At 43.4% G+C, this 23,975-nt stretch overlaps 9 protein-coding genes across 9 annotated transcripts; 5 read left to right on the forward strand and 4 right to left on the reverse strand.

Annotated features, from left to right (window-relative positions):
- Nucleotides 1–1,627: 1,627 nt before the first annotated feature.
- EAF02_002158 (uncharacterized protein) lies at nt 1,628–2,441 on the reverse strand (the record flags this gene model as incomplete). The annotated part of the gene is made up of 2 exons (XM_038898206.1): nt 1,628–2,372; nt 2,416–2,441. The coding sequence occupies 2 exons, from the start codon at nt 2,439–2,441 to the stop codon at nt 1,628–1,630; spliced, it is 771 nt and encodes a 256-aa protein (XP_038761898.1).
- Nucleotides 2,442–2,832: 391 nt separating this feature from the next.
- On the forward strand, nt 2,833–5,181 carry EAF02_002159 (uncharacterized protein; the record flags this gene model as incomplete). Its single annotated transcript, XM_038898207.1, has 2 exons — nt 2,833–2,921; nt 2,985–5,181. The coding sequence occupies 2 exons, from the start codon at nt 2,833–2,835 to the stop codon at nt 5,179–5,181; spliced, it is 2,286 nt and encodes a 761-aa protein (XP_038761899.1).
- Nucleotides 5,182–6,203: 1,022 nt separating this feature from the next.
- On the forward strand, nt 6,204–6,663 carry EAF02_002160 (uncharacterized protein; the record flags this gene model as incomplete). Its single annotated transcript, XM_038898208.1, has 2 exons — nt 6,204–6,227; nt 6,295–6,663. The coding sequence occupies 2 exons, from the start codon at nt 6,204–6,206 to the stop codon at nt 6,661–6,663; spliced, it is 393 nt and encodes a 130-aa protein (XP_038761900.1).
- Nucleotides 6,664–7,299: 636 nt separating this feature from the next.
- On the forward strand, nt 7,300–11,339 carry EAF02_002161 (uncharacterized protein; the record flags this gene model as incomplete). Its single annotated transcript, XM_038898209.1, has 3 exons — nt 7,300–7,326; nt 7,388–7,687; nt 7,776–11,339. 3 exons carry the CDS (start codon nt 7,300–7,302, stop codon nt 11,337–11,339), a joined length of 3,891 nt encoding a protein of 1,296 aa, XP_038761901.1.
- Nucleotides 11,340–11,646: 307 nt separating this feature from the next.
- On the reverse strand, nt 11,647–12,780 carry EAF02_002162 (uncharacterized protein; the record flags this gene model as incomplete). Its single annotated transcript, XM_038898210.1, has 3 exons — nt 11,647–12,416; nt 12,463–12,544; nt 12,595–12,780. 3 exons carry the CDS (start codon nt 12,778–12,780, stop codon nt 11,647–11,649), a joined length of 1,038 nt encoding a protein of 345 aa, XP_038761902.1.
- Nucleotides 12,781–13,972: 1,192 nt separating this feature from the next.
- EAF02_002163 (uncharacterized protein) lies at nt 13,973–16,070 on the forward strand (the record flags this gene model as incomplete). Its single annotated transcript, XM_038898211.1, has 4 exons — nt 13,973–14,304; nt 14,371–14,485; nt 14,536–14,918; nt 15,116–16,070. The coding sequence occupies 4 exons, from the start codon at nt 13,973–13,975 to the stop codon at nt 16,068–16,070; spliced, it is 1,785 nt and encodes a 594-aa protein (XP_038761903.1).
- A 2,359-nt stretch (nt 16,071–18,429) lies between these two features.
- EAF02_002164 (uncharacterized protein) lies at nt 18,430–18,945 on the reverse strand (the record flags this gene model as incomplete). The annotated part of the gene is made up of 1 exon (XM_038898212.1): nt 18,430–18,945. The coding sequence occupies one exon, from the start codon at nt 18,943–18,945 to the stop codon at nt 18,430–18,432; it is 516 nt and encodes a 171-aa protein (XP_038761904.1).
- A 641-nt stretch (nt 18,946–19,586) lies between these two features.
- Nucleotides 19,587–21,543, forward strand: EAF02_002165 (uncharacterized protein; the record flags this gene model as incomplete). Its single annotated transcript, XM_038898213.1, has 6 exons — nt 19,587–19,839; nt 20,306–20,564; nt 20,665–20,714; nt 20,765–21,125; nt 21,176–21,433; nt 21,492–21,543. The coding sequence occupies 6 exons, from the start codon at nt 19,587–19,589 to the stop codon at nt 21,541–21,543; spliced, it is 1,233 nt and encodes a 410-aa protein (XP_038761905.1).
- Nucleotides 21,544–22,200: 657 nt separating this feature from the next.
- EAF02_002166 (uncharacterized protein) lies at nt 22,201–23,239 on the reverse strand (the record flags this gene model as incomplete). The annotated part of the gene is made up of 2 exons (XM_038898214.1): nt 22,201–22,597; nt 22,668–23,239. 2 exons carry the CDS (start codon nt 23,237–23,239, stop codon nt 22,201–22,203), a joined length of 969 nt encoding a protein of 322 aa, XP_038761906.1.
- Between the last annotated feature and the right edge of the window lie 736 nt (nt 23,240–23,975).

Genomic DNA, 23,975 nt, shown 5'->3' on the forward strand with positions numbered 1-23,975 from the left:
GATGAATGACTTTCTCTCAGAAAGAATGATGAGAGTATGTCTTAAGCAATAAATGAGAAAAGAATGTATTGTTGTGGGCGACAACAACCTTTTGAACAAGGTACTACGAGTTCCTTTTTCGCAAAGTCACAACCTATCCAGTACCAACTTTGATAACTGAGGGGCTCAAAAAGACATTTCGAGACGTTGAAGCCATTTTCCTTATATGAGGGCCTGTTCTAAAGTGGAGGTCAATAGTCCCTAAACCCGATATGATAATGATGAAACAAGCCAAAATGACTGGGGTTGAAGATTCGAGATCACTTTATCTAAGATTCTAAGGACGGATCAAGGGTAGAGTCCCTCTTTCTGAGCAGATCTGGACATAACGCCGGGTGTTCTGGATGAATTGGTTACGTGGAGATGAAAATTGTGTGAATATATTAGAAATGTGGAGCTTTGAAGACCTTGCCCCAGTGTCTTTATCGAAAAACATTGAATATCGATTAGTAGAAATGATCTCGGAATTACTTGCTTGATATGAAGCCACCCTGTTGCCCCTGATTTCTGGGATAGTGGAGAATTTCTACTGTCCGCGACTATTCAACAGGAAGTGCAGGGTGTGGAAGTGGAAATTCATCCTAAGAATGGTACGCGCCTTTGGTGTGTCGTGCTGATTGGACGAATGTTTGGGATGCTTTTGACGCTCTTGATCTCGAATACCTACCGCCCTACCAACATGAAGAAGAGATGAAATGTACCTATGAGACGAACCTTTGAGTTATTTTTAGCAAAAGGAACCATTTATCTTCTCTGGTTCCGGAGAGGCAATTGAATTGCCAGCGATGTTTGTGATAACTGTGATGCCTGCACAAGCCATCAATAATATTGGTTCACATACTGCTCGTGATTTGACGCCCTAACTCGCCCTAGGTACTTGCCCTCCTTGCCCTACCTGCCCTGCTCACTACCAACACACTCACTTATGTATATCATGCCATGCTGGAAACCCTCTCAGCCACAGAATGTATCGTCAATCTGTGATTGGTCACTCGACGTTGGTGGAAAGATCAAAAATTTGGGCTCATATTACACGAAACTTCGGTAGCTTGCTCGGATTCTTGGTGGTCGTGCAGAAGCTCGGTTGGAAATAATCTTCAGGTCCGAGAATCACGTGCTAACGTGGAAAATTCAAGAACCTCATTAGAACATGTCTACTATCAAGTTTGCGATATGCTCAGCTTCAATTTCAACCTTACCAGGTAGCTACAACACTAGGCAAACGCCATAAAAAGACAGAAATATGTCACGTGATTAGCAAAGATTGTTTCCAAGTCCACGAATTTTGATATGTCTAACTGCCTAAGGGGAGATCAAGGAAATTAAAAACAGTTGCGATAACGACTGACTATGCGAAATATCCTCCTTGAATCAAAAAAGTATAAAAGGAACAAAATAAAGTAAACGAACGTTGCGACCCCCGTCAGTCGCTCTCTCCAGAAAATTCAACCTTTTCGACAACATTAATCCAGACTGAACACAATACCAAATCAATCGAAATGAACAAGCAATAGATTGAAACCCTCCAGTATCCCGCTACGCGGATCATATCTGTGGCTTTGACTCCATGGAAAAGATTCCTGCTGAGTCACAACTGCAATCGATGAATTCGTTGAGCATGATCCTTCACTTTGTCACGACGATAAAATTCCCTGCCACATCCGGGTTCGGGGCAAGAATACTCTGGAGCTTCATGCTTCTTCATGTGACGATTGCAGTCACTTTGGCGTCCAAAAGTCTTACCACAACCAATGGAGTTGCAAGCAAAACGAGGGGCGGGGGCGACATGATTCGCGAAGGATCCAATGAGGGGAGCTGGAGGCGTAGCTTGTTGCCCAATAAGAGCAGTGTTGGTATCAACCTCTCCGGAAATCAATCCTTGTTCCGTAGTTGTGTTCGGTGCTGACACGAAGAAATCCGTTTCCTGGCCGTGTAAATTGATGGCCGCATGGATTCCATCCCAGAGACCCTGAAGATACCTATCATCACTTGAAATCGTGTTTGGCTCAAATGACGTAAAATTCTGAAAGTTCATGAACGGATCCAAGGAAGCGGTTGCTATATTGCCTGTTGGGTTGTAATTCCAATTCGGATCATTTGCGTGGTTGAACTCAGTAGGAAGTAACGTTGTCTGATCGGCTCTCACATTGTTGTTCCAATTAAAAATGTCGGGAGTTTCGACATTGTCGTAAGGTACATTTTCGGTAGGATGTGCGAAGGGAAGATGACTTGCAGCGGAATAATCCAAAGAAGTGCCAAAATCACCAATGGAGACATCGCTGGGGCTGGGTTCGAATTGCGATCCGAACTTTCCATCCATCCCTGACACGACACTGGAGGAGGCATACTTGCGTTAGTTTGAAAAAAAAAACTTACCGCTTCATGTTGGGCTTGGTCGACATATTTGCGTAGTACTGCAGGTAGGCTTCGGGCGGCCAATAGAATGATAGGGCGATGTAGGGCGGTATGATGAGGCGAGCAAAACACGCTGCACTAGAATTCTGAGACTTGATTGGTCGGATTCTTGACGAAATTCAAAAATTCAGAGAGGGGAACAACGCTCTATAAGTATTTCGTCGGTAGGAAAGTAAGATCTTACCCACACTACAGATTCAACTTCCACCCACCGAGTTCGTGCATACAATCCCGGTAATTTTCAAATCTCAAATTTGATACATTCACCCCGAGTACATGCTCTTAGCCTTTGCGCCTCTTTCATTATTCTTTCTATGATCTGTGATTGTCGAACTAGAAATCAGGTCCTTCCTCTTTTGCATGTTCAGCGACGTTACGATGGCATCTAGCACCGCCAGTTTTCGGGCTCCAGGCATGTTTAGGTGCGAATTCTGTCCAAAAGCCCTGCCTACTAAAGGGTCTTTGAAGTGAGGCCATGCTCTCTATCTTCTCTATAGTAAGAGCTTAATGTAGCTAATTATTGGTTCTAGTCGTCATCGGAACACTCACATACGACCATACAAGTGTGATATATGCCAAAGTGGTTTTGCTTTGCGCAGCGATTTACGACGCCACGAAGGCAAGCATGGAAGTGTGGATCCACAATACATGTGCAAGTGGCCTAAATGTGACTTCAGAGGATCCGCGCGGAAAGACAATTTGCTGAGGCATATGAGAAATGTGCACTCAGAAGTAGTTACCACTAGCGAAAAAGACACTTGCAATGCCACTATCTTACGGGATGCTTACGATGACGCCGTTCAAAATCAGAAGGATTCTGAGAAAAGCCTCACTATCCTGAAGCTCGTGCAAGGTGGTAATATTACTTCGCTCGAGTTGCTGCTGCGCGAAGGAGGAAATGTTATGGAGACCACTGACACAGGAAAAACCGCACTGCACGTAGCTGCCTTTAATGGCCATTTGAAAATTGTCAAACTCCTTCTCAACACGAATATTGAGCACAGCGCGAAGGACTCGACTGGAAGATCTGCACTTCATGATGCTGCTAGAGGCGGACACTCTCAAATCTTCCGAGAGCTCATTGATGCGGGATTGAATCTATTTGATAGAAACAACAATGATGAAGATCCACTGTGTGAAGCGTGCCGCAACGGGCATCGATATCTCGTGCAAGAAATACTCGAAATGCAAACGCAGCTCAGGTCAAGATATGACTCGCCATTGACTTCTACTCCGTCAGTCACACAATCAACATCCCACAAGTACCTTAATTGGGTTAAATCCGTCGGTCTGCGAAAATGCCTTAAACTGGCGATTGAAAATGGACACCGTGCTATAACCGAGGTTATTCTGTTCCAACATTCAGACAGCAACCAGGAATATCTGGCATATGCTCTTCAGAAAGCTACAATTATGGGTGACTGTCAGCTTGTTTTCTCAATCCTCCAGCAAAAAGATCGATTGCCTCTGGGGGTCTGTTTCCGCGCACTTAAGCTTGCTGCTACACACAGAGATATCCCCATCATGGACACATTGGTTGAGGAGGCATTCGGAGCTGACATGGGAGTACTCAATTACCTGCTTCTGCGGGTAGCTACTAGTGACAATGATGATCTAGTTCGATTTCTCATTGGAAAAGGGGCGAATATAAATTACCAATCTAGTAGATACCGAATGACACCTCTATGCACAGCTTCTAGCCGTGGCAAATTGACAATCGTTACTGCGCTACTTGAAGCGGGGGCTCACGTGGATCTCCTGAGTTCCAAGGGTACAGCGCTTTCCATGGCCATAAGCAGCCGAGGAAATAAAGAAGTTGTCGCTTTATTGGTTGAAGCTGGAGCTAACGTCAATGTTTCCGTCAAGTATCGATGTACAGTACTTCAAGAGGCTGCTAAGAAAGGAGATAAGGAAATAATTGAATTGTTGATCGAAAAGGGAGCGGAGATCAATGCCTCTGCTAATAGTTATTCTGGCACAGCTCTTCAAGAGGCTGCTAAGAAAGGAGATAAAGAAATAATTGAATTGTTGATCGAAAAGGGAGCGGAAGTCAACGCTTCCGCCAATGATCGTTCTGGTACAGCACTTCAAGAGGCTGTTAAGAAGGGAGATAAGGAAATAATTGAATTGTTGATCGAAAATGGAGCGAAGATCAATACTCCTGGTAGTTATTATTCTGGGACAGCACTTCAAGAGGCTGTTAAGAAAGGAGATGAAGCAATAGTTCACTTGTTGATCGAAAAGGGAGCTGAGATTAACGCTCCCGCTAATGATCGTTCTGGTACAGCACTTCAAGAGGCTGTTAAGAGAGGGAATGAATGGATTATCACACAGTTGATCCAACTTGGTGCTGATGTCAACGCTCCAGGAACCCCAGGACCAGATTGGCTCCCTAATCCTGGTGTTGCAATTCAAGAAGCTGTGAAAAGACGAAATCAAACGATTGTGGATATATTGCTACTAGCTGGAGCTAATGTCAAAGTCCCAGCTAGCAAAAATTGTGGCACGCCTTTACAGGAAGCTGTAAGAAATGGTAATGAGTATATGGTCAAACAGTTGATCGACCTCGGTGTTGATGTCAATGCTTCGGCTGTGGATTCATCGACAATTTATTCTCGGGGTAATCGTAATCCGGAAATTGCAGTTCGGGAGGCTGTAAAGAAGGGAAACCAGAAGATGCTGGAAATGCTTATTCAGGCTGGAGCAGTCGACCCTGAGGAAGGTTAAGTGTATATGGTAATCGAAATGGAAATTTTCTTGTCAATTTATGCTCGTGACTAAGGACTTACATATTATGACTGCCTATGTCTCGTAGGCAAAGAGGTCTTGTGGGCTCTGTGTCTCAAATTGATATCTATGACAGATCATTACTCACGGAACAAAACTCTTCGCAAAATTCTCGCTGGGTGTCAGCAATATATCACTGGTGACTCCATCTTAATATCTGTAGCAATGTTGAAGTGAGTCGTTGCAAAATGGAACTTATTGAATGCATAGAGACCAACTAGGTACATTACCCAGGTAGCCCATTGATACAACTGAACAAGGACTTTATTATCATTTCTTGGTCCAATGAGTCTCATTCGTTTTAGGGCATCTCGAATATGAATAGGCAAATGGTATAAAAATTCAGTGTATCAATTAAATTTGATGACAAAGAAGTTGGTACATCGATTCGGTTCCAATGCTTAAACTGAATCAGTGTACCTACCACCAAGAGAAGTTCACCTTTCCAAATCAGCTATCTACAATATTCCAAAATCCTTCTATGAACTTCTTTCATCTCAGACAAGATCGAAGCAACTCGCCTTCAGCTCTTTATCCCAGTTACACCAATGCATTTCTGGCGGTAGCACTTCATTTCGCTTTTCTTTGTTCGCGATTACTTGTCTCAGCCAGGATTATCTCTTCTTTGACTACACATGTGATAGATTCCCAGCAAAATACGACAAGACAACACTTTTCATTATCAAACTAAAGTTTTTTCAAAACTGTTTTGGGACAGGAAACTGTGCTAGAAGATCATGCGCGCGACGATTGATTGGGAAAAGTCAAAGACGGAGATTTTAGCTGGCTAGTTCGAAATTGCGGGGCCTTTGTACTCTTCGCCGGCTCCGTTGTTAGAGCTTGAGGGCGCAAGAAGGATTTTGAGTAGGAGTGGAAGATAATTGGTGTGCGAGGCTTTCGTGGATAGATCGACGGTTTAGGTACGTTATACTTCCATGCGCTGAGTGGTTTGTATCATCAAAATGGTTGATATGAGCCTCATGCAGGTTGATCAAAGCCTACATGAATCCCACAGTCATTCTTGCTATTCACTTTTCTCTCTAACTCTTCCAGAAATCAAATGGAGCCACTAAACGCAGAATCAAAGCTTCCCAGCAAAGAATACCCTATCCCCAACCTCCAGGAACAACTCACGGCTCCATACCTTCTCGCCACCAACAAGAATCCGCAGCAGCTCAACGTGCCAGAGAATCACTCAAAATAAACAACCGAATCTTCAAAGGATACATCAATACCGAACTCATCCGATGTTGTGCACTCCTCACAACCTCCGAGTACGAACGAGCTTTAGGTCACGTGGAAAATGCTTCATTTCTTGCAGAGGAACAGAATTTTTCTATGAGATTAGTAAATGTTATTTGTATCGAGGATTGTGTTTTATGGGGATGCAAAGGTGGAAGGAGGCGAGGGTTGCGTTGGTGAGGTGGGTTAATGTTAGGGGATGGGGTGGAAAGGTGGAGGGGTTGATGAGGGAGGCTCAGATGAGGATTGATGAGGAGAGGAAGAGGAAGTAGGGGAGAAGGTGGGTGCTTGAGAATGGACAGGGGTGATTTTTGTTGCGAGCTTGTGAGTTTGTGGCTAGGGCGGAATCATGATACCACTGTTACATAGTAAATCTTTCTCCTATGATCTAGATTCATTGTGCACAGCTTACTGGGCATTGCTGAGATTCATTTGACATTGAGATCTGAGAATGTAATAGTGCAAGACCTCAAGCGAGGCTCGAAGCGGAAGTGTGTTAAGAACTCTACGCCTATTGTTCTGTTTCTTCAGAAGCTACAGCATGTTTTCTTTCAATAAGACACCAATTGAATTGACAGACTAGCGACATCTCTTTGTGATTGGGACTACAAAAAATAGTTATTTTGCCGGATGCGTCAAAAAACAATGAACCGAGTTTTCCATAAAGAGCATTTTATGTATTGATCCATGATTTAGATTCATGATGTGTTTCTATACTCGACATCAACCACAAGTTTAGATATACTGGTCTGTGAAAACCCTAGCTGACCTTACTGTACCCATTCAAGAAAGTAGCTACTATTGAACTCAGTCACAATGGCAGCGGTGCCACCACCAGGCGACGTAAGTATTACCCATACCCATATCCACAACTTCCAAAGACCCATCTAATTGATTGATTTAGGATGATCGGTGGGCTCCGGGGTTTGAGTTACCTATCCAGTCCGCAGAAGGAGAAGATAAAAAAACGACCGAATCCAAAGATGACGATAAAACAGTGCCCTCGAAGAAAGCAGAGACCATACGAGGTACGGCCACTGTCAATCAACCTGGGCCAAACTTGGCTGAGAGACCTGAACAAGAAACCACGGCCGAATACTTTGCGAGCTGGGCCGAGGCGGAGAGGATGATGAGAGCTGATTTGGAAAGGGGGAAATTCACAGCTGAACAAGTTGATGAAATTAGAAAATTGATGGAGGCCGGTGTAAGTTCAAGTGCTATTTCTATTTCATGCAATTTCTGAGCGCCCCGGTAGAATATGAATGGAAGACCAGTACTGATTATATCAATAGGCTATAAAAATGAAATTACCATATAAAAAAGCACCCGGAGAAATGACCATAGCGCAATGGGAAGAGAAGGCCGCAAAACTCGAGGCTGAACTAAAGAACAAGGGAGCAGAAGGCGACAAGTACGTGGCTCAATTGATGGCGCTCCAAGACCAATTAAGGCGGTCGGAGGTCGCAAATCTGGAGATGGAAACCCGCAATGCAAAACTCGAGAAAGAAAGGAAAGAGGCTATGGCTAAAGTTGATAAAGCCGCACAAGAAAAGCGCGACAAAAAGGATCAGGAGGAAAAAGGAAAAGAGGATGAGAAGAGGAAAGCAGAAGCTGTAAAGCATGAAAAGGCCTTGCGTGAGAAAGATGACAGATATCGGGCACTTAAATTGCAAGTCGATGCTTTGTCTCAAGGCATAGAGGCCGCACGAGAAAAGCGCGCCAAACAGGATCAGGAAGACAAAAGAAAGGAGGACGAGAAGAGGAAAGCAGAAGCCGAAAAACATGCAAAGGCCTTGCGTGAAAAAGACGACAAGATTCGGGTATTCGAACAAAACCTCGACGCCTTGTCTAAACGTGCAGAGGCCGAGAAAAAAGAAAGAGAAAAGGCTGCCGCCAAAGACAAAGACAAGATAAGAGGGCCGAACTTCTGCAAAAAACAGGCTCTCGAGAAGGACGAGAAAATCAAGAAGTTGGAGAAAGACTTGGAAGAGGAGAAACATAAAAATGACTTGGAAGAGGCCGGATATCACGGGGATGATGAACTTAAAGCCACAATCAAGCGTCTAGAGCACGAGAAAAACCAACTCAAGGAGGAAGCAGCGAAATTGGGAGATGTGATCAATGACTTGCAAGAAAAATATCGGAGATTGGAGGTCTCAAATTTGAAACTCCTAGATGACGCTATAGAAGGTGAAGAGCGGGCAGTAAAAGAGAGGGACAATCTGAGTATTGATGTTGTCGCGTTAAAAAAACGGGTCGAGCAATATGAGAAAGAAGAAAAATCACAAATCGAAAGAGAGTCCCTTTTGAATCTCGACATACAAACTCTTGGTGCTCAAGCTGTTCAGCAAAAAACCAAAATTAATCAATTGAATGAGGAACTCAATCAATCTAAGGAGAAAATCACTGCGGATCAGGTTAAAATAGAGGCCTTACACAAAGTAATAGATGGCTCGGCTGAAACACTGCGCCGGGATATTGCAGGCGCTGAAGAGCAAGTTGAGATACTAAAAAGCCAATTGAAAGAACGAGACGTCAAAATTTCTCAACAAGAGTCAGAAATTGGAGCCCAGAAAAAGACAATTGGAGAGCAGGCATTGAAAATTAGGATTGGGACGCCGGGTGCAAGCCATGGAGAATTGGCCATGCAGAATCAGGCCATATTTAAGGAGAATACGGAGCTCAAGAAACAGCTGGAAGACATGCAAAAGAATCTAGGTGCAGAGGACACAGAAGAACTCAAGAAGCAATTGGAAGCTAGTCAAAGACAGTTAGAAGCTAGTCAAAAAGAATACGCTGTTGTTCAAGAACGAGTAGAGAAGTTATTGCAGGAGCTCGAAGAGGTCCGAAAGACAAAACTCGGTGACGGAGCAAATGCGAGCGAGATTGAACGTCTAAAGCAAGAGTTAAAGAAGGCTAAGGAAGATATTCAAGAGTTGACGCAAGATAAAAGGAAGGCCGAAGATGAAATCACTCGACTGCAGACAGATAACACGGCTGGTACCAAATCGATTCAAACTATTAAGGAAGAGTTGAAAAAAGCCACGAGCGAGATCAGTCGCTTAAAAGATGAGAAAAAGGAAGATACCGAAATGATTCGTCATCTAAATGAGGAAAATGAAGCACACCAGTTCGAAATCGGTCGTTTGAGGAGCCTGAGACCACAAGTACAAGTTCACCCAGACCAGAAAGCATTGGAATTTAATAGAATGAAGGTTATTCATTACCAAGAGCAGGAACACCAATGGCACCTTGAAAAAGAAGAACTCGAGGCTAAAGTTAAGGAGTTGACAGAAATGACGGAACAGAGTGATGCTATAATCGATGATATGACAGTGGAGCAAGAGGATCTTCAGGTAGCCTTGGATAAAATTAAGGCCGAACTGGCAGCCGCAACCACGAAGCCAATTGATACTGCGGGTGGGGGTGAAGCACCTGCCGATGCTGCTGAACGTGAGCGGATTCATGCTGAGAAAATCAAAGAACTTACGGACCAAAACAGCGCACTCTCCAAACAAGTTGTTGATCTCAAGAAAGAAATTGAGAAGATACGAAAGAGCCTTGCTGGAACCCACACGGATGCAGAAAAGGAAAAGCATCAACTCAACCAACAACAAGCACATGCCAGTGTTCAAACAATTCATATGTTGATGGGTTTCATGATTCTTCAACGAGCCTTGAACGGTAAGGTCAATGGTGATATGGAAAGAGTGTTGGCAGCAGTGGATCAAGCTAGACTTCAGGCGGAAGCAGTTGGTGATGAGAAGTTGATTGTAGAAGTATCGTACTTGGCCGCTATTGCTGTATACTATGACGGTGATACACCTAAAGCTCTCGCAAGTTTCAATGCCATCAAGGATTCCAAGGATTGGTATGATTCGAAGAAAGATCTCGTGAAACAATGGATTGCGCAATGTGAGAAGGGGACTGATTGCCCAGAGGGAAGGAGCGGGTATAGAGAAGCTCTAGGACTCGGACCTGTGCCACTATCTCTTCGGGTTCCTCCGAAACTTCCCAAAGACGAAGAAGCCAAGAAAGCCAAGAAGGAAGCTAAGAAAGCAAAGAAGGAAGCAAAGAAAGCGAAGAAGGCAGAGAAGAGGGCAGCGAAAAAATCCAAGACAGGGACGAAACCAAGAAGAGCTTCAGTGCCTAAACGTCGTGGTATACACAGGCCCGATTTATACGTCGGTATCTTATCGCCGAGACAACAACAAATTTGGGATACTATTGATTTTAGTGATTTCGATTACAATCATCTAAATACCGAGCAGCAAAAATTATTTTCATTTTTCCCAATAGACTCTGAGCCTGAAAGCCCTCGACGACCAGTAGTCCACCGAGCAGCCGGACCTTCTAGTGAGGCTTCATTCCTCCCAGCTCGCCGACCAGTAGTTGATCGAGCAGCCGGACCTTCCAGTGAGCTTTCACCCCTGCCAACTCCTCGTCCACACTTCGGACTCCCACCATTACCACCTGGTGGTTCTGATTCTGGTGCAGAAGCACCTCCTCCACCTCCTGGTCCACCTCCTGGTTCTCAAAGGCCACCAGGAAAACCTCAAAGGCCAGCTTCAAGCGGCGCTTCCTCTGCCGCCTCTGTTCCAGCCGCCCAAGGTGTTCCAGAAGGGCCACCCAGTCGCATGAGTCGGCCTACTACAGATGCAGCTCTGCATATCCAGTACCTTGTTGCTCAACTGGCTGAAAGTGGAAGACGTGTCAGAGAACTCGAACCTGCAGGCGCTATTGTAGCAAGTTTGACAGGTCGAGTGGAAAGGAGAGATAAACAGATCGAAGACCTAAAACTCTTTTGCGAGCAGGTAATTGCTGAAAATTTAACGTTGAAAGGTGATGCTCAATAGTGTCGGTACAGGATCGTACCGGGGGGGGGGGGGGGGGGGGGGGGTTGATATATCTCTAGTTTTCTTTTCTTTCCAAGGAGTAGGTATACCTCAATGGAAACGGTGGATCGTAATTGTTCTGTACATTTAATTGTTATATAGTTAACTTAGAGCACGCTCATACTTTAACCACACTTGTGGATACCTCTATTGCCACAACTTGCTATGAAGCATTGAAAAAATTATGTATAAATATCATTTATCTAGAATCTATGCGTACATTATTACAACAGCTGGGTATGATCATAAACCGTGGGCACACCGCCCTTTAAAAAGTATAAATGCTTGAAAATGGGACATTCCATACCCAACTTGCAATACCCATAGCTCCCAAGCTCATAGTCAATGCCATAAGAAAATTGACCTCATTGTTATCAAGAATGTTTAAATATCCGTTCTCGATGATTCGACTTGGATGGCCAGGCTTGAGACTGGACTTAAGTGGAGTATTGGAAGCATCGGACTGGGTGGTCTTTTCCTGGTGCAGACCGATAGGATCACTCGCAACGACTAGTACGCGTTTTCCACCTTGTCCCTCGACGATACGTCCAGTCCTTGTGTCCACAACACTCATTTGGAACCAACCGCCTAAGAAGCTATCCACAACACTGCCAAGAGCTCCCCATATGGTTAACGCATAGGTAAATCGTTGTCGCTGTAAGAAGGACCATCCATTTTCCGCAAATTCCTGAGGGCTACAGAATGGAACCAGAGCCATCGAAACAGTAACTATAATGAGAGAACCTAGCAGGCCTGCCACGAGACCCCAAACTGTAACGCCTCCGTTTGTTCCTGGTGGTACTTTCCGCAGAGTCGGGGATGTAATAAGTCGTGGATGGGCTGAAGATAGGATTCCAAGTTCCGAGCTAAAGGTATCCGCCGCAACAACTGCGTAATTTGCTATTATTCCCACAACAAGAAGATCACCACCCCATGTGTAACATGCGTCGTTAGACGATTCTGGCTCGATTCCTCGTTTGTGTAGTTGATATGCGTGCATAAGAGTGAGAACGGAGGCCACGGCAGAATTCGAAATAACTATACGTGTTAGTTTTACATTGAAATGGAAGAGGCAATTTCGTACCTTGCATATGAGTACGAGCTCCTTCACCACCGGCAGACCCGGTAGATTGCACCGTTAGCTTAGCCTTGACATCGTGTTTGACCTATATTCATCAGAACGGCAGATGGATGAGGTTACAAAGAAGTAACGAACCTTGGTAACTCTTGTGCCAATGAGATAGAATATGATCAAAAGCGCAAAAGGTAAATTCCATGGATGTAAAGCGTGTGCGGCAGCTGTGAGGACAGCTGCAACAATACCTGCTGGAGTTAAACTTTTGTGCGATCCAGCTCTATATACCATAGCCAGAGTGACCGGAATAGCGATTGCCGCCTTCATAGTGACTCAAACTATATATCAATTCCTGTTGAAGACTATTGGAAGAACTTGAGTGAGTGGTAGGCAGGAAGATGCTGCTTTGAAATGTCGAATGTCAAAATTGTGAAGAACAATGAGTCCGATGTTGATATTGTGGCTGTTCGTGGGGAGCCAATCAACAATGTCATCATGGCTCGTATGATAAAGAACCTCCGATATCAGTATCAAGTTGGCTGACACATTTCCAGACAACACGATTTACTAATCAGTAAGAACAGCATCGATATAAGATTCAATTGTAGATAGATTTGCAATTGTCCTATTTTGATATACGAACCCTTTTCCCTTTCTTGTCCACGTTCATTCTTCATACAAGAACAACAAATTTGTTGAATCCATACTCGTTCAACACGATGTAGACACATTATGGGACTCGACACACGCTATTCATAGAAGAAAAAACAGGTGGGATTTGATTATTCAAATCCTCATTGAAATTTTCTGAATTAATTGAATTAAAAATCAATCACAAATGTTTTATATAGATTCAATTAAAGTAAAAGAGATATTAACTTATTATTATTCAAACGATATCTAAAAAAATTATTTTATATAATATTAAAGAAAAATAATCGACTTATAAAAATATTATAGAAATAATCAAATTCCGCCTCTTTTTTCTCCTACGAATAGACACGGGATCGGTAACCTTAAAAGGTTTCTCCGTGACACGTGACTTTCGTCTCCCGGTGGCCAGGCCAGACCAGACCAGTTGCAAGTTTCCATTTGTCAATCGCATAATAAGCTCTCTACAGACGAATCTCTTTCGCATTTTCTTATCTTCTTCCCACTCTTGCTTTCAAAGTATAAACAACGAACTTACACCGACGTTCTTTATCTAAAGTGAATCGGCAACGTCCGACCACTTCACCGGTAATGGAGTGGATGATACTGGTATATGATGAATATTTGATGGTTATACCCAGCAGAAATGATCTGCTACCCATGTCTTGGCTTGCATGAGTGCTGAGATGGAGATATGCAGGTGTATCTGCAACTCCAAAGGTGGGTGATATTTCCCCTCTTAATGGGAGAGCATACGCATCCCTTATCGGTATAGCTGATAGTCGTCAGTACATAATGTTTTTCATTCTCTAAGTCTTACTTTCTCTTTTCTTGCATTTCTTCAAGCTCTCTAAATTTTGTCTGCACCATGGCGCTCATCAAAGCATTGGTCACAGCGACTACATTGATTGCCTCGACAATTGGCAGTCCAAGTTCGAAGTACCCGAAGCCTGTCTCTAATATCACCGACTTTGTTGAAACCCAGCTATTGGAGGACCCTTCACCATATGACTTTCCTATTCTCCAAAACGGCAGTCTAGCGGAAAGTGGTCAATTTCCTATGCCGTTATGCAATGGATTTAAGTTAGAGGAAGCTTCTATTGACCAATTGCAATCGGCCTTGTCAAATGGGACATTGACGTCAGTGCAAATCGTCATGTGTTATTTGGAGAGGATTTATCAAACAGACGAATATATCAGGTGAGTAACATATGCATCAATTTCCAGCGTCATGCTCCATGCACCAATGGTTGACATTGTAGATAGAACTGTAATGCAAATCAATCCTGAATTCATCCAGATAGCTTCTGCGCTCGACCATGAACGTAAATTGGGTAAAATTCGCGGACCATTACATGGCATACCATTTCTAGTGAAAGATGTGAGTTGCAAGCAGTGGATCCTTTCATAGCCCCTACTGACGGGTGCCAGAATATTGCTACCAAGGACAAATTAGAAACTACTGCTGGTTCTTGGATGTTGCTTGGTTCCATCGTTCCTCGTGATGCTCATGTCGTGAAACGGCTTCGCGAATCTGGGGCCATTCTAATGGGACATAGCACTCTCAGTGAATGGGCCGACATGCGCTCGAACTCATATTCCGAAGGTTATTCGGCCCGGGGTGGTCAGTGTCGATCACCATACAATCTAACTACTACTCCTGGAGGAAGCTCGTCGGGCAGTGCTTCGGCTGTTGGCGCAAATCTTATTACATTTGCACTTGGTACTGAGACCGATGGAAGCGTAATCAATCCCGCCGAGCGAAATGGTGTCGTCGGTTTCAAACCAACTGTTGGCCTTACTTCACGTGACGGGTAAGTTTTCTTTGCTGTCAGCGTTGTTTGATAGTTCTGCAGTCCGACAATGAGAGTTTCTTGATCTGAAAGCATGTTTTGAACATCCAACATGTGCAAATGACAAGATCGTCCTTGAGCCAGACTGCAGTTCCGACTATCAAAGACTCTTAGTACACTATTTTCATAGCCATGTATCATACTGACAGCTTTCTTAGTGTCATTCCTGAATCTCATAATCAAGACACCGTCGGATGCTTTGCTAAATCTGTCCGAGATGCTACCTACTGCCTTGACGGAATTTACGGCCCCGACGTCCGTGACAACTACACGCTTGTGCAAGATGCGCCAGCCGGTGGCTACTCTCAATATCTCAGCAACAAGACCGCTCTCCAGGGCGCTGTTTTTGGGCTGCCCTGGCTCAGCTTTTGGAAATTTGCTGATTCGGATCAACAGTCCCAACTTCTCAATCTTGTTTCCGAGATAGAAGCCGCCGGTGCTACGATCATTAATGGCACTGAATTACCTTACTGGCAGACCATTATTTCTCAAGATGGCTGGGACTGGGACTATGGTACTACTCGTGGATATCCCAACGAATCCGAGTACACATATGTAGCAGTTGACTTTTACAACGACATTGTAAAATATCTCGCAGATCTCAATAATACAGATATTCGCACCGTTGAAAATATTGTCCAGTACAATATCGACAATGTTGGATCCGAAGGTGGTCTTCCAGGCGTTCATCCTGCCTTTAAATCAGGACAAGATGGGTTCCTAGCTTCTCTCGCTACTGGCGGTATCATGAACGAAACGTATTGGGAAGCCCTCAATTTCTGTCATCGTACTACCCGTGAAGATGGAATAGACGCAGCCCTTCACAACAATGGTACTCAACTCACCGCATTATTGGTACCGCCCGATGTGGGTCAAACTTATCAAATTGCGGCCCAAGCAGGGTATCCAATGGTTACTTTACCAGCAGGCGTGAGCCCAGTGGACGGAATGCCATTTGGGTTGGCATTAATGGGGACAGCTTGGAGCGAGGCAAGTTTGGTTAAGTATGCGAGTGCGATTGAGGATCTACAGCAAAGTTTAGTGGGCTTTCAACAAAAGAGAACGAGTCCGTTGTGGTATGATTACAGAGCTAAAAATGTTCCTATCATATAGAGGGTATTGATGGTTGAGATGCAAGCTGTTAATGATTACATATGAATTCATAAATTTAATTCAGTCCTTTGAAACTTCCTTCCACCATTTCCCCCCTTTCGAATTTCTTAAAAGCCAAACGGAATTTCGAAAATCACTCTCTTCCAGGATGTCTATCAAATGTTATTTCAATCACTCCACCTGCAGATAACATGTAAAAGACTAAAATCTGTGTGAATTTTCACAGAAATCCTAGCAAATCAAAGATAATGAAGATGAGGCATGTAACAAGACAGGTAGCTTCCAATCGCTTAGTTATCCCAATGATATTCTACAACTCGAGATTCTACCAAGCTCGAAGATCCTTCAACAAATTGCACGTGAGTACTACGGACTGCAGAAATATGACGTCTAGAAACTAAGACGAAGAAGATAGCTTATATGATTTTGTTCTAGATGTCGAGCTATGGTTATCGAGCCGGTGGGGACTCGTGGCACGCGAGTACGCATGTGTTTTGGTCTTGTAGAGAGTTGAAGTTTGTGTACCATAGAATTTACATGATGGTTTATATGAAAGATCATATTTCGCGTGTAAAATGTGCGCTAAGAGTGTAAAGCGGGAATGTGGAGGATTGGAGCGATTAATTCAAAGTGAGTGTCCAGGAGTCAAGATATAAGAACAAATTGATAGAACTTTGAAGTGTTTTCTATGGTCCCTATAAATTCATCAGTAGACTTTCATGAAAATGCGGACATAAAGAGTATATTTTTGATGCGAATGACCGTTCGATCTCGATCTCCAGAAAATATGCTGATATATTTCTGAGACTGGTGATTTCGAAATGTAGAGTTTCCAATGTTGTATTTTGGATTAGGAGTCGTGTTGTGATATTCACTGGAAGTTTCTTTGGTGTCATTATGGTGTTATCAATATGAAAGTTAAGTGGTAGTGGCTGGGCAGCTGGGAGGCATTGTTGGCCGAAATGCTGGATTATCTTAAACTGTTAAGGTCCACGGGTAGCAATACTACCATGTACTTGTCAGCTGAAATGTGGACTCAGATTCGATTGGACAGATAAACTAAAGGGTAGGTCTCCTGCGAGATTTGTGTGTAGGCTCTAGTTGAAATGTTTACGCAGGTCACCAGACAATGGAACGAATTGGTAACCATAGAGTATTGTATCTAGATGGAATTTCATGCTCTCGATTGAATTCTCACTACTTGATCCACCGAGTTCCCAAGCTTCCCAAGCTTCCCAAGCTTACGTGGGCCTTTAAAGTGATACCATCTCTCCGCTTTCTCAGTTCGGCCCCTATTGCTCAACCTAATGCCAAACCGCCATCCTCCATTCTTCGACCCAACCTCAAGCAATCGTACTTCATTGGCCAACTCAATTCCAAAAATCGTACCTTGTTGACTACTTCAATCTCAAACAATCACCTCTTCGAAACGTACGGCCGTGTTGATTGCCACGCAATTCTGGTCCAGATATTCATGCATCGAAGTTGAAGTAGCCAGCCAAAGGTCTATTCCTCCGCTACCTAGGTATATTTACTCATATCAACAATGAACGCGGAAGAACAGAGCCAACGATAGGGATTTGCTCTTAGTTCACGAAAGTCGATGTTTGATGTAAAGTAGCATTGAGAAACTTTTCCTCCGATTCACTTAACACTAGTATTCAAACCTAGCCTGATAGAGTTCACAGAGTGATTGAACAGCACCGGATTTGATGAAGAATGCTGGAAAGAAAGAAGTGACATTCCGAGTTTCCAGATTGCGGTGCAATTGGAAGAGTGCCCTCTTGAATAGTAATTGCTGGATTCCGTAATAACGCACGGCGAAGATTTGAAATACCATTTGTGAATAAGGATCTCGCGTCGTATACTCGAGCTTAGATAGAAGAAGATCTGAAGAAGGTAGAGTATCTTTCATTTTGGTGTGTGGGCAAAGGTATTTCACCCCTCAAAGAGAAGAACCCGAACATCATAAGCTTTTTACACGGAGTTTCAGCTCCGTTATGTCACCAGCTAATTCTAGAATGGCTACATATTACCATGTTAGAGTTGAATGATGCGAATGAGGAGTATATCATCTGCTTACAATAGTCTCGCTTGTCGAATACCGATATATACTCCAGTGCCGAAGTCTTAAACAAACTCTTCACCGCAATTGCTATAATCATCGCGTCGAAATGGATGATTTTTATGACTCTGTGGTATAAGGCAAGCTTGTAAGGCGCCGAGTCATAGGGGCTGAATGATGGTGAAGTTATCGTTCAACATAGCATCCAAAATTTTACAAACAATGAAGCTTTCGAACGCAAGAATTTTTTTGGGTGATGGGTTCTCGATCGCCACTAAATCCGTGCGTTCATGTTTAAGCTGCGCTGGTTTTAGATTCTTTGGTGGATCTTCTTGGTCTCCTTGGTTGCCTGTCTGTTGCCAGCGGGAACCTTTTTTCCAGCCCACAAGTATCACACTTTCGAACCAAGACATCAGCCCAGGGTTTCTTTCCCCCCTTGCTTTGGTTTTCAACTTTAGCAGTACATGTGGTCCCTTCCAGCAACAAGGTTTGACAATTCTTACAGATAGAATGCTTCATCTCAGGAGACATTCGCATCATTCCTTTCAATGAGACTGAGCGTAGGTCCGTGATTAATCTACGGGAGAGCGCTTGATATGATCCCTCTATGGCATTTGCTACAGCCTTTGGCTCATCCTTCATGACGTCCTCCATTGATGAGTCTAGGGCGATTCCCTTGCCCGACTGTTCTTGACTTTGCTTGTCTTGTACAGCCAGATAGGTTGCTGCTTGATATAGATATGACATTCTACTGTACAAGACTTTGTTCGGTACTTTGGATACTCCTTTAGTAGCCTGTGACTTTGCCATTGTGCTTAGGAATCCAGATTTGATATCGGATACGTTGCCAAGAGGAATGCTGAAAAGCTCAAAGCTGCTTTGGCAAGTTTTCTGGAGCTTAAGAGGTTGTTGACCTTGATGTAACTAGGTATGCAGTAAAGTAAAAAAGTTTGTGGAATCATATATCAGAGTTTTGAAATTCAATAATACGTATGAGATGAGGAGTGGTAGTTGAATTTACGTTTCAACTATGATGATTGCAACTTTTAGATGCTGACTAATGTAAATGATGCCAAGTAATAATCAGTCAAAGCTTTTTCTCCTTCAACATAATTGGCGCAGAACAAACCCTACTATGTACTCCGTAAGCTGAGCCAAGATTACACGTGATACAATGCTTAGCGGCGAATTGAAGCCGCGCCGACAAAGCATCCCTTAGTCGCGCTCACCCATCTTTCTTTCACCACCTCTACCTCCATCCATCTCAGTACTTCTTCCCCGACTTCGATCATCACGATCTATCTCTTAATTGATTCGTTTCTTCTTGTCATTCCTCATTTACTCCTAACAATTTTCAGCAAGAATAACGACTACTAAGATTGACCTTTGCGATCGACTTTACCTTTCAACAACAACGAACCTAACCTTTTAACTAAACAAATATCATCAAAATGTCTGCCGCCGAAGAAGATTTGATCGATTACTCTGATGAGGAGCTCGCAACAACAGAGGCACCAGCACCAGCTGCTGGCGCAAACGGAGGAGTCAAGGGTGATTCAGGAAATTTGACCGTGTCTGGAAATGCAGCTGCGGCCAAGAAGGGCAGTTATGTTGGTATCCATTCGACTGGTTTCCGCGAATTTTTATTGAAGCCGGAGCTTCTACGAGCCATTTCCTGGTGCGGATTCGAACATCCTTCGGAGGGTTAGTCATAACTTTCATCCCTAAACTCCATCATTGTCCTTCTCGCAGCGCGTCCGTCCATCTCGCAAGCAAAAAATGAATACTCTCTGGTCAAAACTTCAGCAAGTTACGAGCGATCCTGGAATGTCTCTACCGGTCCGATACAAGATTCGGAGGGATGGCAAACATATGCGTTAGGCGAGAATCTCGAAAGAAAGCGGCGATATAATTGCTGGCAAAATTGTAGGAGATACGTTTAAAGTGCATGCCTAGAGACTTCCAGGATCGACTCCAACCGACGCCTTTGTTGCGTTTGTGTAAAGTTGACGATTTGCGCCTTCCAAGGCAAATATCGGGCCTCTACTTCGATCTGTGCATTCTGGGTGTTGTGTTGTGGATGTATTTTGCGTAGATGGGCGGACTTGCGATCTCTTGCACCTGATTATAAATTTGGACACTTAATCTAACTTCGGTCCGATCACTACAGTTCAGCAAGTCTGTATTCCCCAAGCGATCCTTGGTACAGATGTCCTATGCCAGGCCAAATCTGGTCTCGGTAAAACCGCCGTTTTCGTCCTCACAACTCTACAACAAGTCGAGGTAGTCGCCGGTGAAACATCCGTACTTGTGATGTGCCACACTCGTGAACTGGCTTACCAAATTCGAAATGAGTATCAACGCTTCTGTCACTTCATGCCAGATGTCAAAATTGGTGTTTTCTACGGTGGAGTTCCTATAGCAAGGATGTGAGGTATTGAAGAATCCTGAGACCCACCCACACATCATCGTCGGTACCCCAGGTCGATTGAACGCCCTTGTTAGAGACAAATACTTGCGCCTCAACAGCGTTAAGGTTTTTGTTCTTGACGAGTGTGACAAGATGTTGGATCAAATTGGTAAGTTTAATTGCAGTCCTTCTAGGTGCACACTGTTGATATTGTTTTAGATATGCGTCGCGATGTTCAGGAAATTTTCAGAGCCACACCACCACAAAAGCAAGTCATGATGTTCAGTGCTACTCTTTCTCAAGAGGTTCGACCTATCTGCAAGAAGTTCATGCAGAACCCTCTTGAAATTTATATTGATAATGAGACAAAGCTCACCCTCTATGGTCTTCAACAATATTACATCAAATTAGAGGAGAGAGAAAAGAATAGACGTCTCAATGAATTGCTAGATGAGCTTTCATTCAATCAAGTCATCATTTTCGTCAAGAGCACAGTCAGAGCCACTGAACTTGACAAGCTCTTGCGCGAGTGTAACTTCCCATCAGTTGCAATCCACTCTGGTGTCAGCCAAGAGGAACGGTACGTCTTATAGCTTCACCGGTTTTTCTGCATTACTGACACGTGAATAGTATCAAACGTTTCAACGACTTCAAGGATTTTAACAAGCGTATCTGTGTTGCTACGGACGTATTCGGTCGTGGTATTGATGTCAACAAGATTAACTTGGCCATCAACTACGATCTCCCACCTGATGCAGACTCATACCTTCATCGTGTTGGACGTGCTGGTCGTTTCGGAACCAAGGGTCTTGCTATCTCATTCGTTAGCAATGAGGCAGATCAAGAGGTTTTGAAGGCTGTTGAAAAGAGATTCGAAGTTGCACTTCCGTAGCAGCCCCCAAATCTCACTTCGCGTTTCGTTTCCAATACTAACAATCTATAACAGAGAGTACCCCGAGGGAGGTGTCGATTCCGCCGCCTACACCAAGACTGACTAAATGCTCGATACCTTTTATGCTGATCAAACGAAATCTCTCTTTTTCACATTTCGGCGATCACGGCACCGATTGTTCATCTAAGTTGTGTCATTTTGAGAAATCATCGCGATGCAAGAAAATTATGATTGTTTTCATGGAAAAATTTTCCTTCGCCATTTGTTTATTTGGGGGGTTGTCCCCTGATCATTGGGATTATGAGATAAATTGTGCCTGGATGTTTGTGGCTAGAGGGTAGCAATGGAATGATGGTTGTGGTTAAATCTCACACTGTGGGAAGGAAAGCAAGTTAGCAAAGATATTAGGTGCAACCGAAAAGTTTTTTTCTTTGATATGTATTTGTGATCTGTGGCTATGTTCCCTTAAGTGACATAAAACTAGTATTATTGAAAGAGGTAGTCTTGATGATATCCTTGAGAAGCTTCTTTTTCCAACCGCCCCGACTGTCACATAGATCTGAAGTATTAGCACTTGGAATCATATCCGTCTCTAGGCTAGGTTGAATGCTTGAGCCTATCCAATCTTCTGAGTCTCTCTGGATATCTGAACCTCTGTGAATGCCTGAGCTGGCATAAGTGCCCACCCAAATCTATGATATTCCTCTGCATCGACCTTGTTAGTTATCAAGAAATTCATCCGTAGCCCCTCCCTCTCTATTCCCTAGACGAGCTTCCAAATCCAAACAATTCCATTATGAACCAAACCATCGTCCCCGACCAGCTGTCTTGTCGGAGTCCAACGTCGACCTGAAAATGTCAGTTGATGACTTACGAAATCAACATATCCATCCAATTTCCTCTGGTCGGTCAAATTTCCATTATTATAACCCAGAAACTTGACACGAAATTCAGGCGCTTCAACGCTTGCGCCCACAATGTAGCAAAGTTGATATATAATAGAATCAATGTTACCGTTGGCTTCGGACAATTCTGAGTCGGTGGTTTGTGGGGTGCGAGTCGGCTGGATGGCAGTAAAAGTTATCTTACGGAACCAGTTTTCAAGTTTACAGTTGTGGTGGACGAGAAGATTGCGGGTAGTAGAGTCGAGTCTGTAGAATCTGTTTTTATCATAATATCAGTAATGTACTGGCTGTGAATTTGAGAAGTGTAGGAAATAATTATACGAACGCGAAGTTGTCAGAGCGTATGTGTAAATAGAAAAGCTTCTTCAATTTGTTTCCAAGCTTCTTAATGGTTGAGAAAAGAGGCAATGTGGCATCGGAGAGGACAAAGTTGATGGTTTTGTATAGGTATTGGAGGAGGGGATAATCAGAAGTACCGTGAAACGCGAGAAGAATGGGCGGAAGGAGGCCGGCAACGGTCATGCAGAGGCATATCTTGTAAATTGAAATCCGAAGCTCAAGTGGGAATGTGGCCATGAGACCTGGTGATGGGAAAGTTGCAGCGACGGCAACTACAGGAGTGATGTTGCTCATCATTGTAATTGCGGAGGGAGTTGGTGGTGCGATGTTTGCAGTGGTAGAAGTTGTAAGAGTGATGTTGCTCATCGTTGTGCTTGTGGGGGGAGTGTGGTAGTTGCAAGATGTAGTCGCAGTTTGATCTTCGTTCTCCATTGCTACAGTTGTAATGGCTGATGATTCTTGTGGTGTGCTTGTCATGTTATTGTTCTCCATTGTGCTGGCTTCAACAATAGCTGATGGTGTTTGTGAAATGCTTGTGATGTTAAGCTTGGCATCCATTGTTATAAATGTTGTTGTAACTGATAACACACAAACTGTATCTGTTGTATTGTTTATTCTGGGATTCAAGATTCTGGGAGAAAAATTTGGTTGCAAGTTGGTTGCTGTGTCGATTTGCGATTTGTTTTAGTGTCTTCGCGTAATTTTCAGGAGAGCAAGTTGAGAATTTGATTGTTGAAATATCCAATCAATTCGAATTCCTGGTGATGACAAGTGCACAAAAAACTTAGAAAGAGAAATAGTATAAAGATTTTTTCTCAAAACTTGTTCATAGGAAAACTATTCTTACTATGATGATCATGTAAAATTACTTGGTAAAGTGTAAAATTACCTAAATCACACTAGTTGCCTACACTTTCCAAGAATAGGTTTTGTATCTGAAATTCGCATATTAGGTATATTTACACAACATCTGGATTTTCATTGAAATAATTTGCTTTTTAGATACGCCTTAATTTGAACCCTTGGATTCTCTACCCAAAATATTATCTTTTAAATCCTTCCTTGCTTCTCAGACTAGCCATCCTAATATCTCAATTTCCATCTTCCAATTATCAACCCCCAAATCTTTACTAAAGCTCACATTTACCAGTACAAACCCCAGTCACAACATCAAAATACTTCTGTTATGACTCTCGGCTCTCGATTCTGAATCTCTATTTCTCTACATCGTCTACTTCCCCGCTCTATCATCCTCGAAAGCCTCTAACATTTAGCTTCCATCTCAGTTTTCATC

The sequence above is a fragment of the Botrytis sinoallii genome (assembly GCF_014898435.1).
Source record: "Botrytis sinoallii strain Bc 23 chromosome Unknown BSIN_003, whole genome shotgun sequence".
Lineage (NCBI taxonomy): Eukaryota > Fungi > Ascomycota > Leotiomycetes > Helotiales > Sclerotiniaceae > Botrytis > Botrytis sinoallii.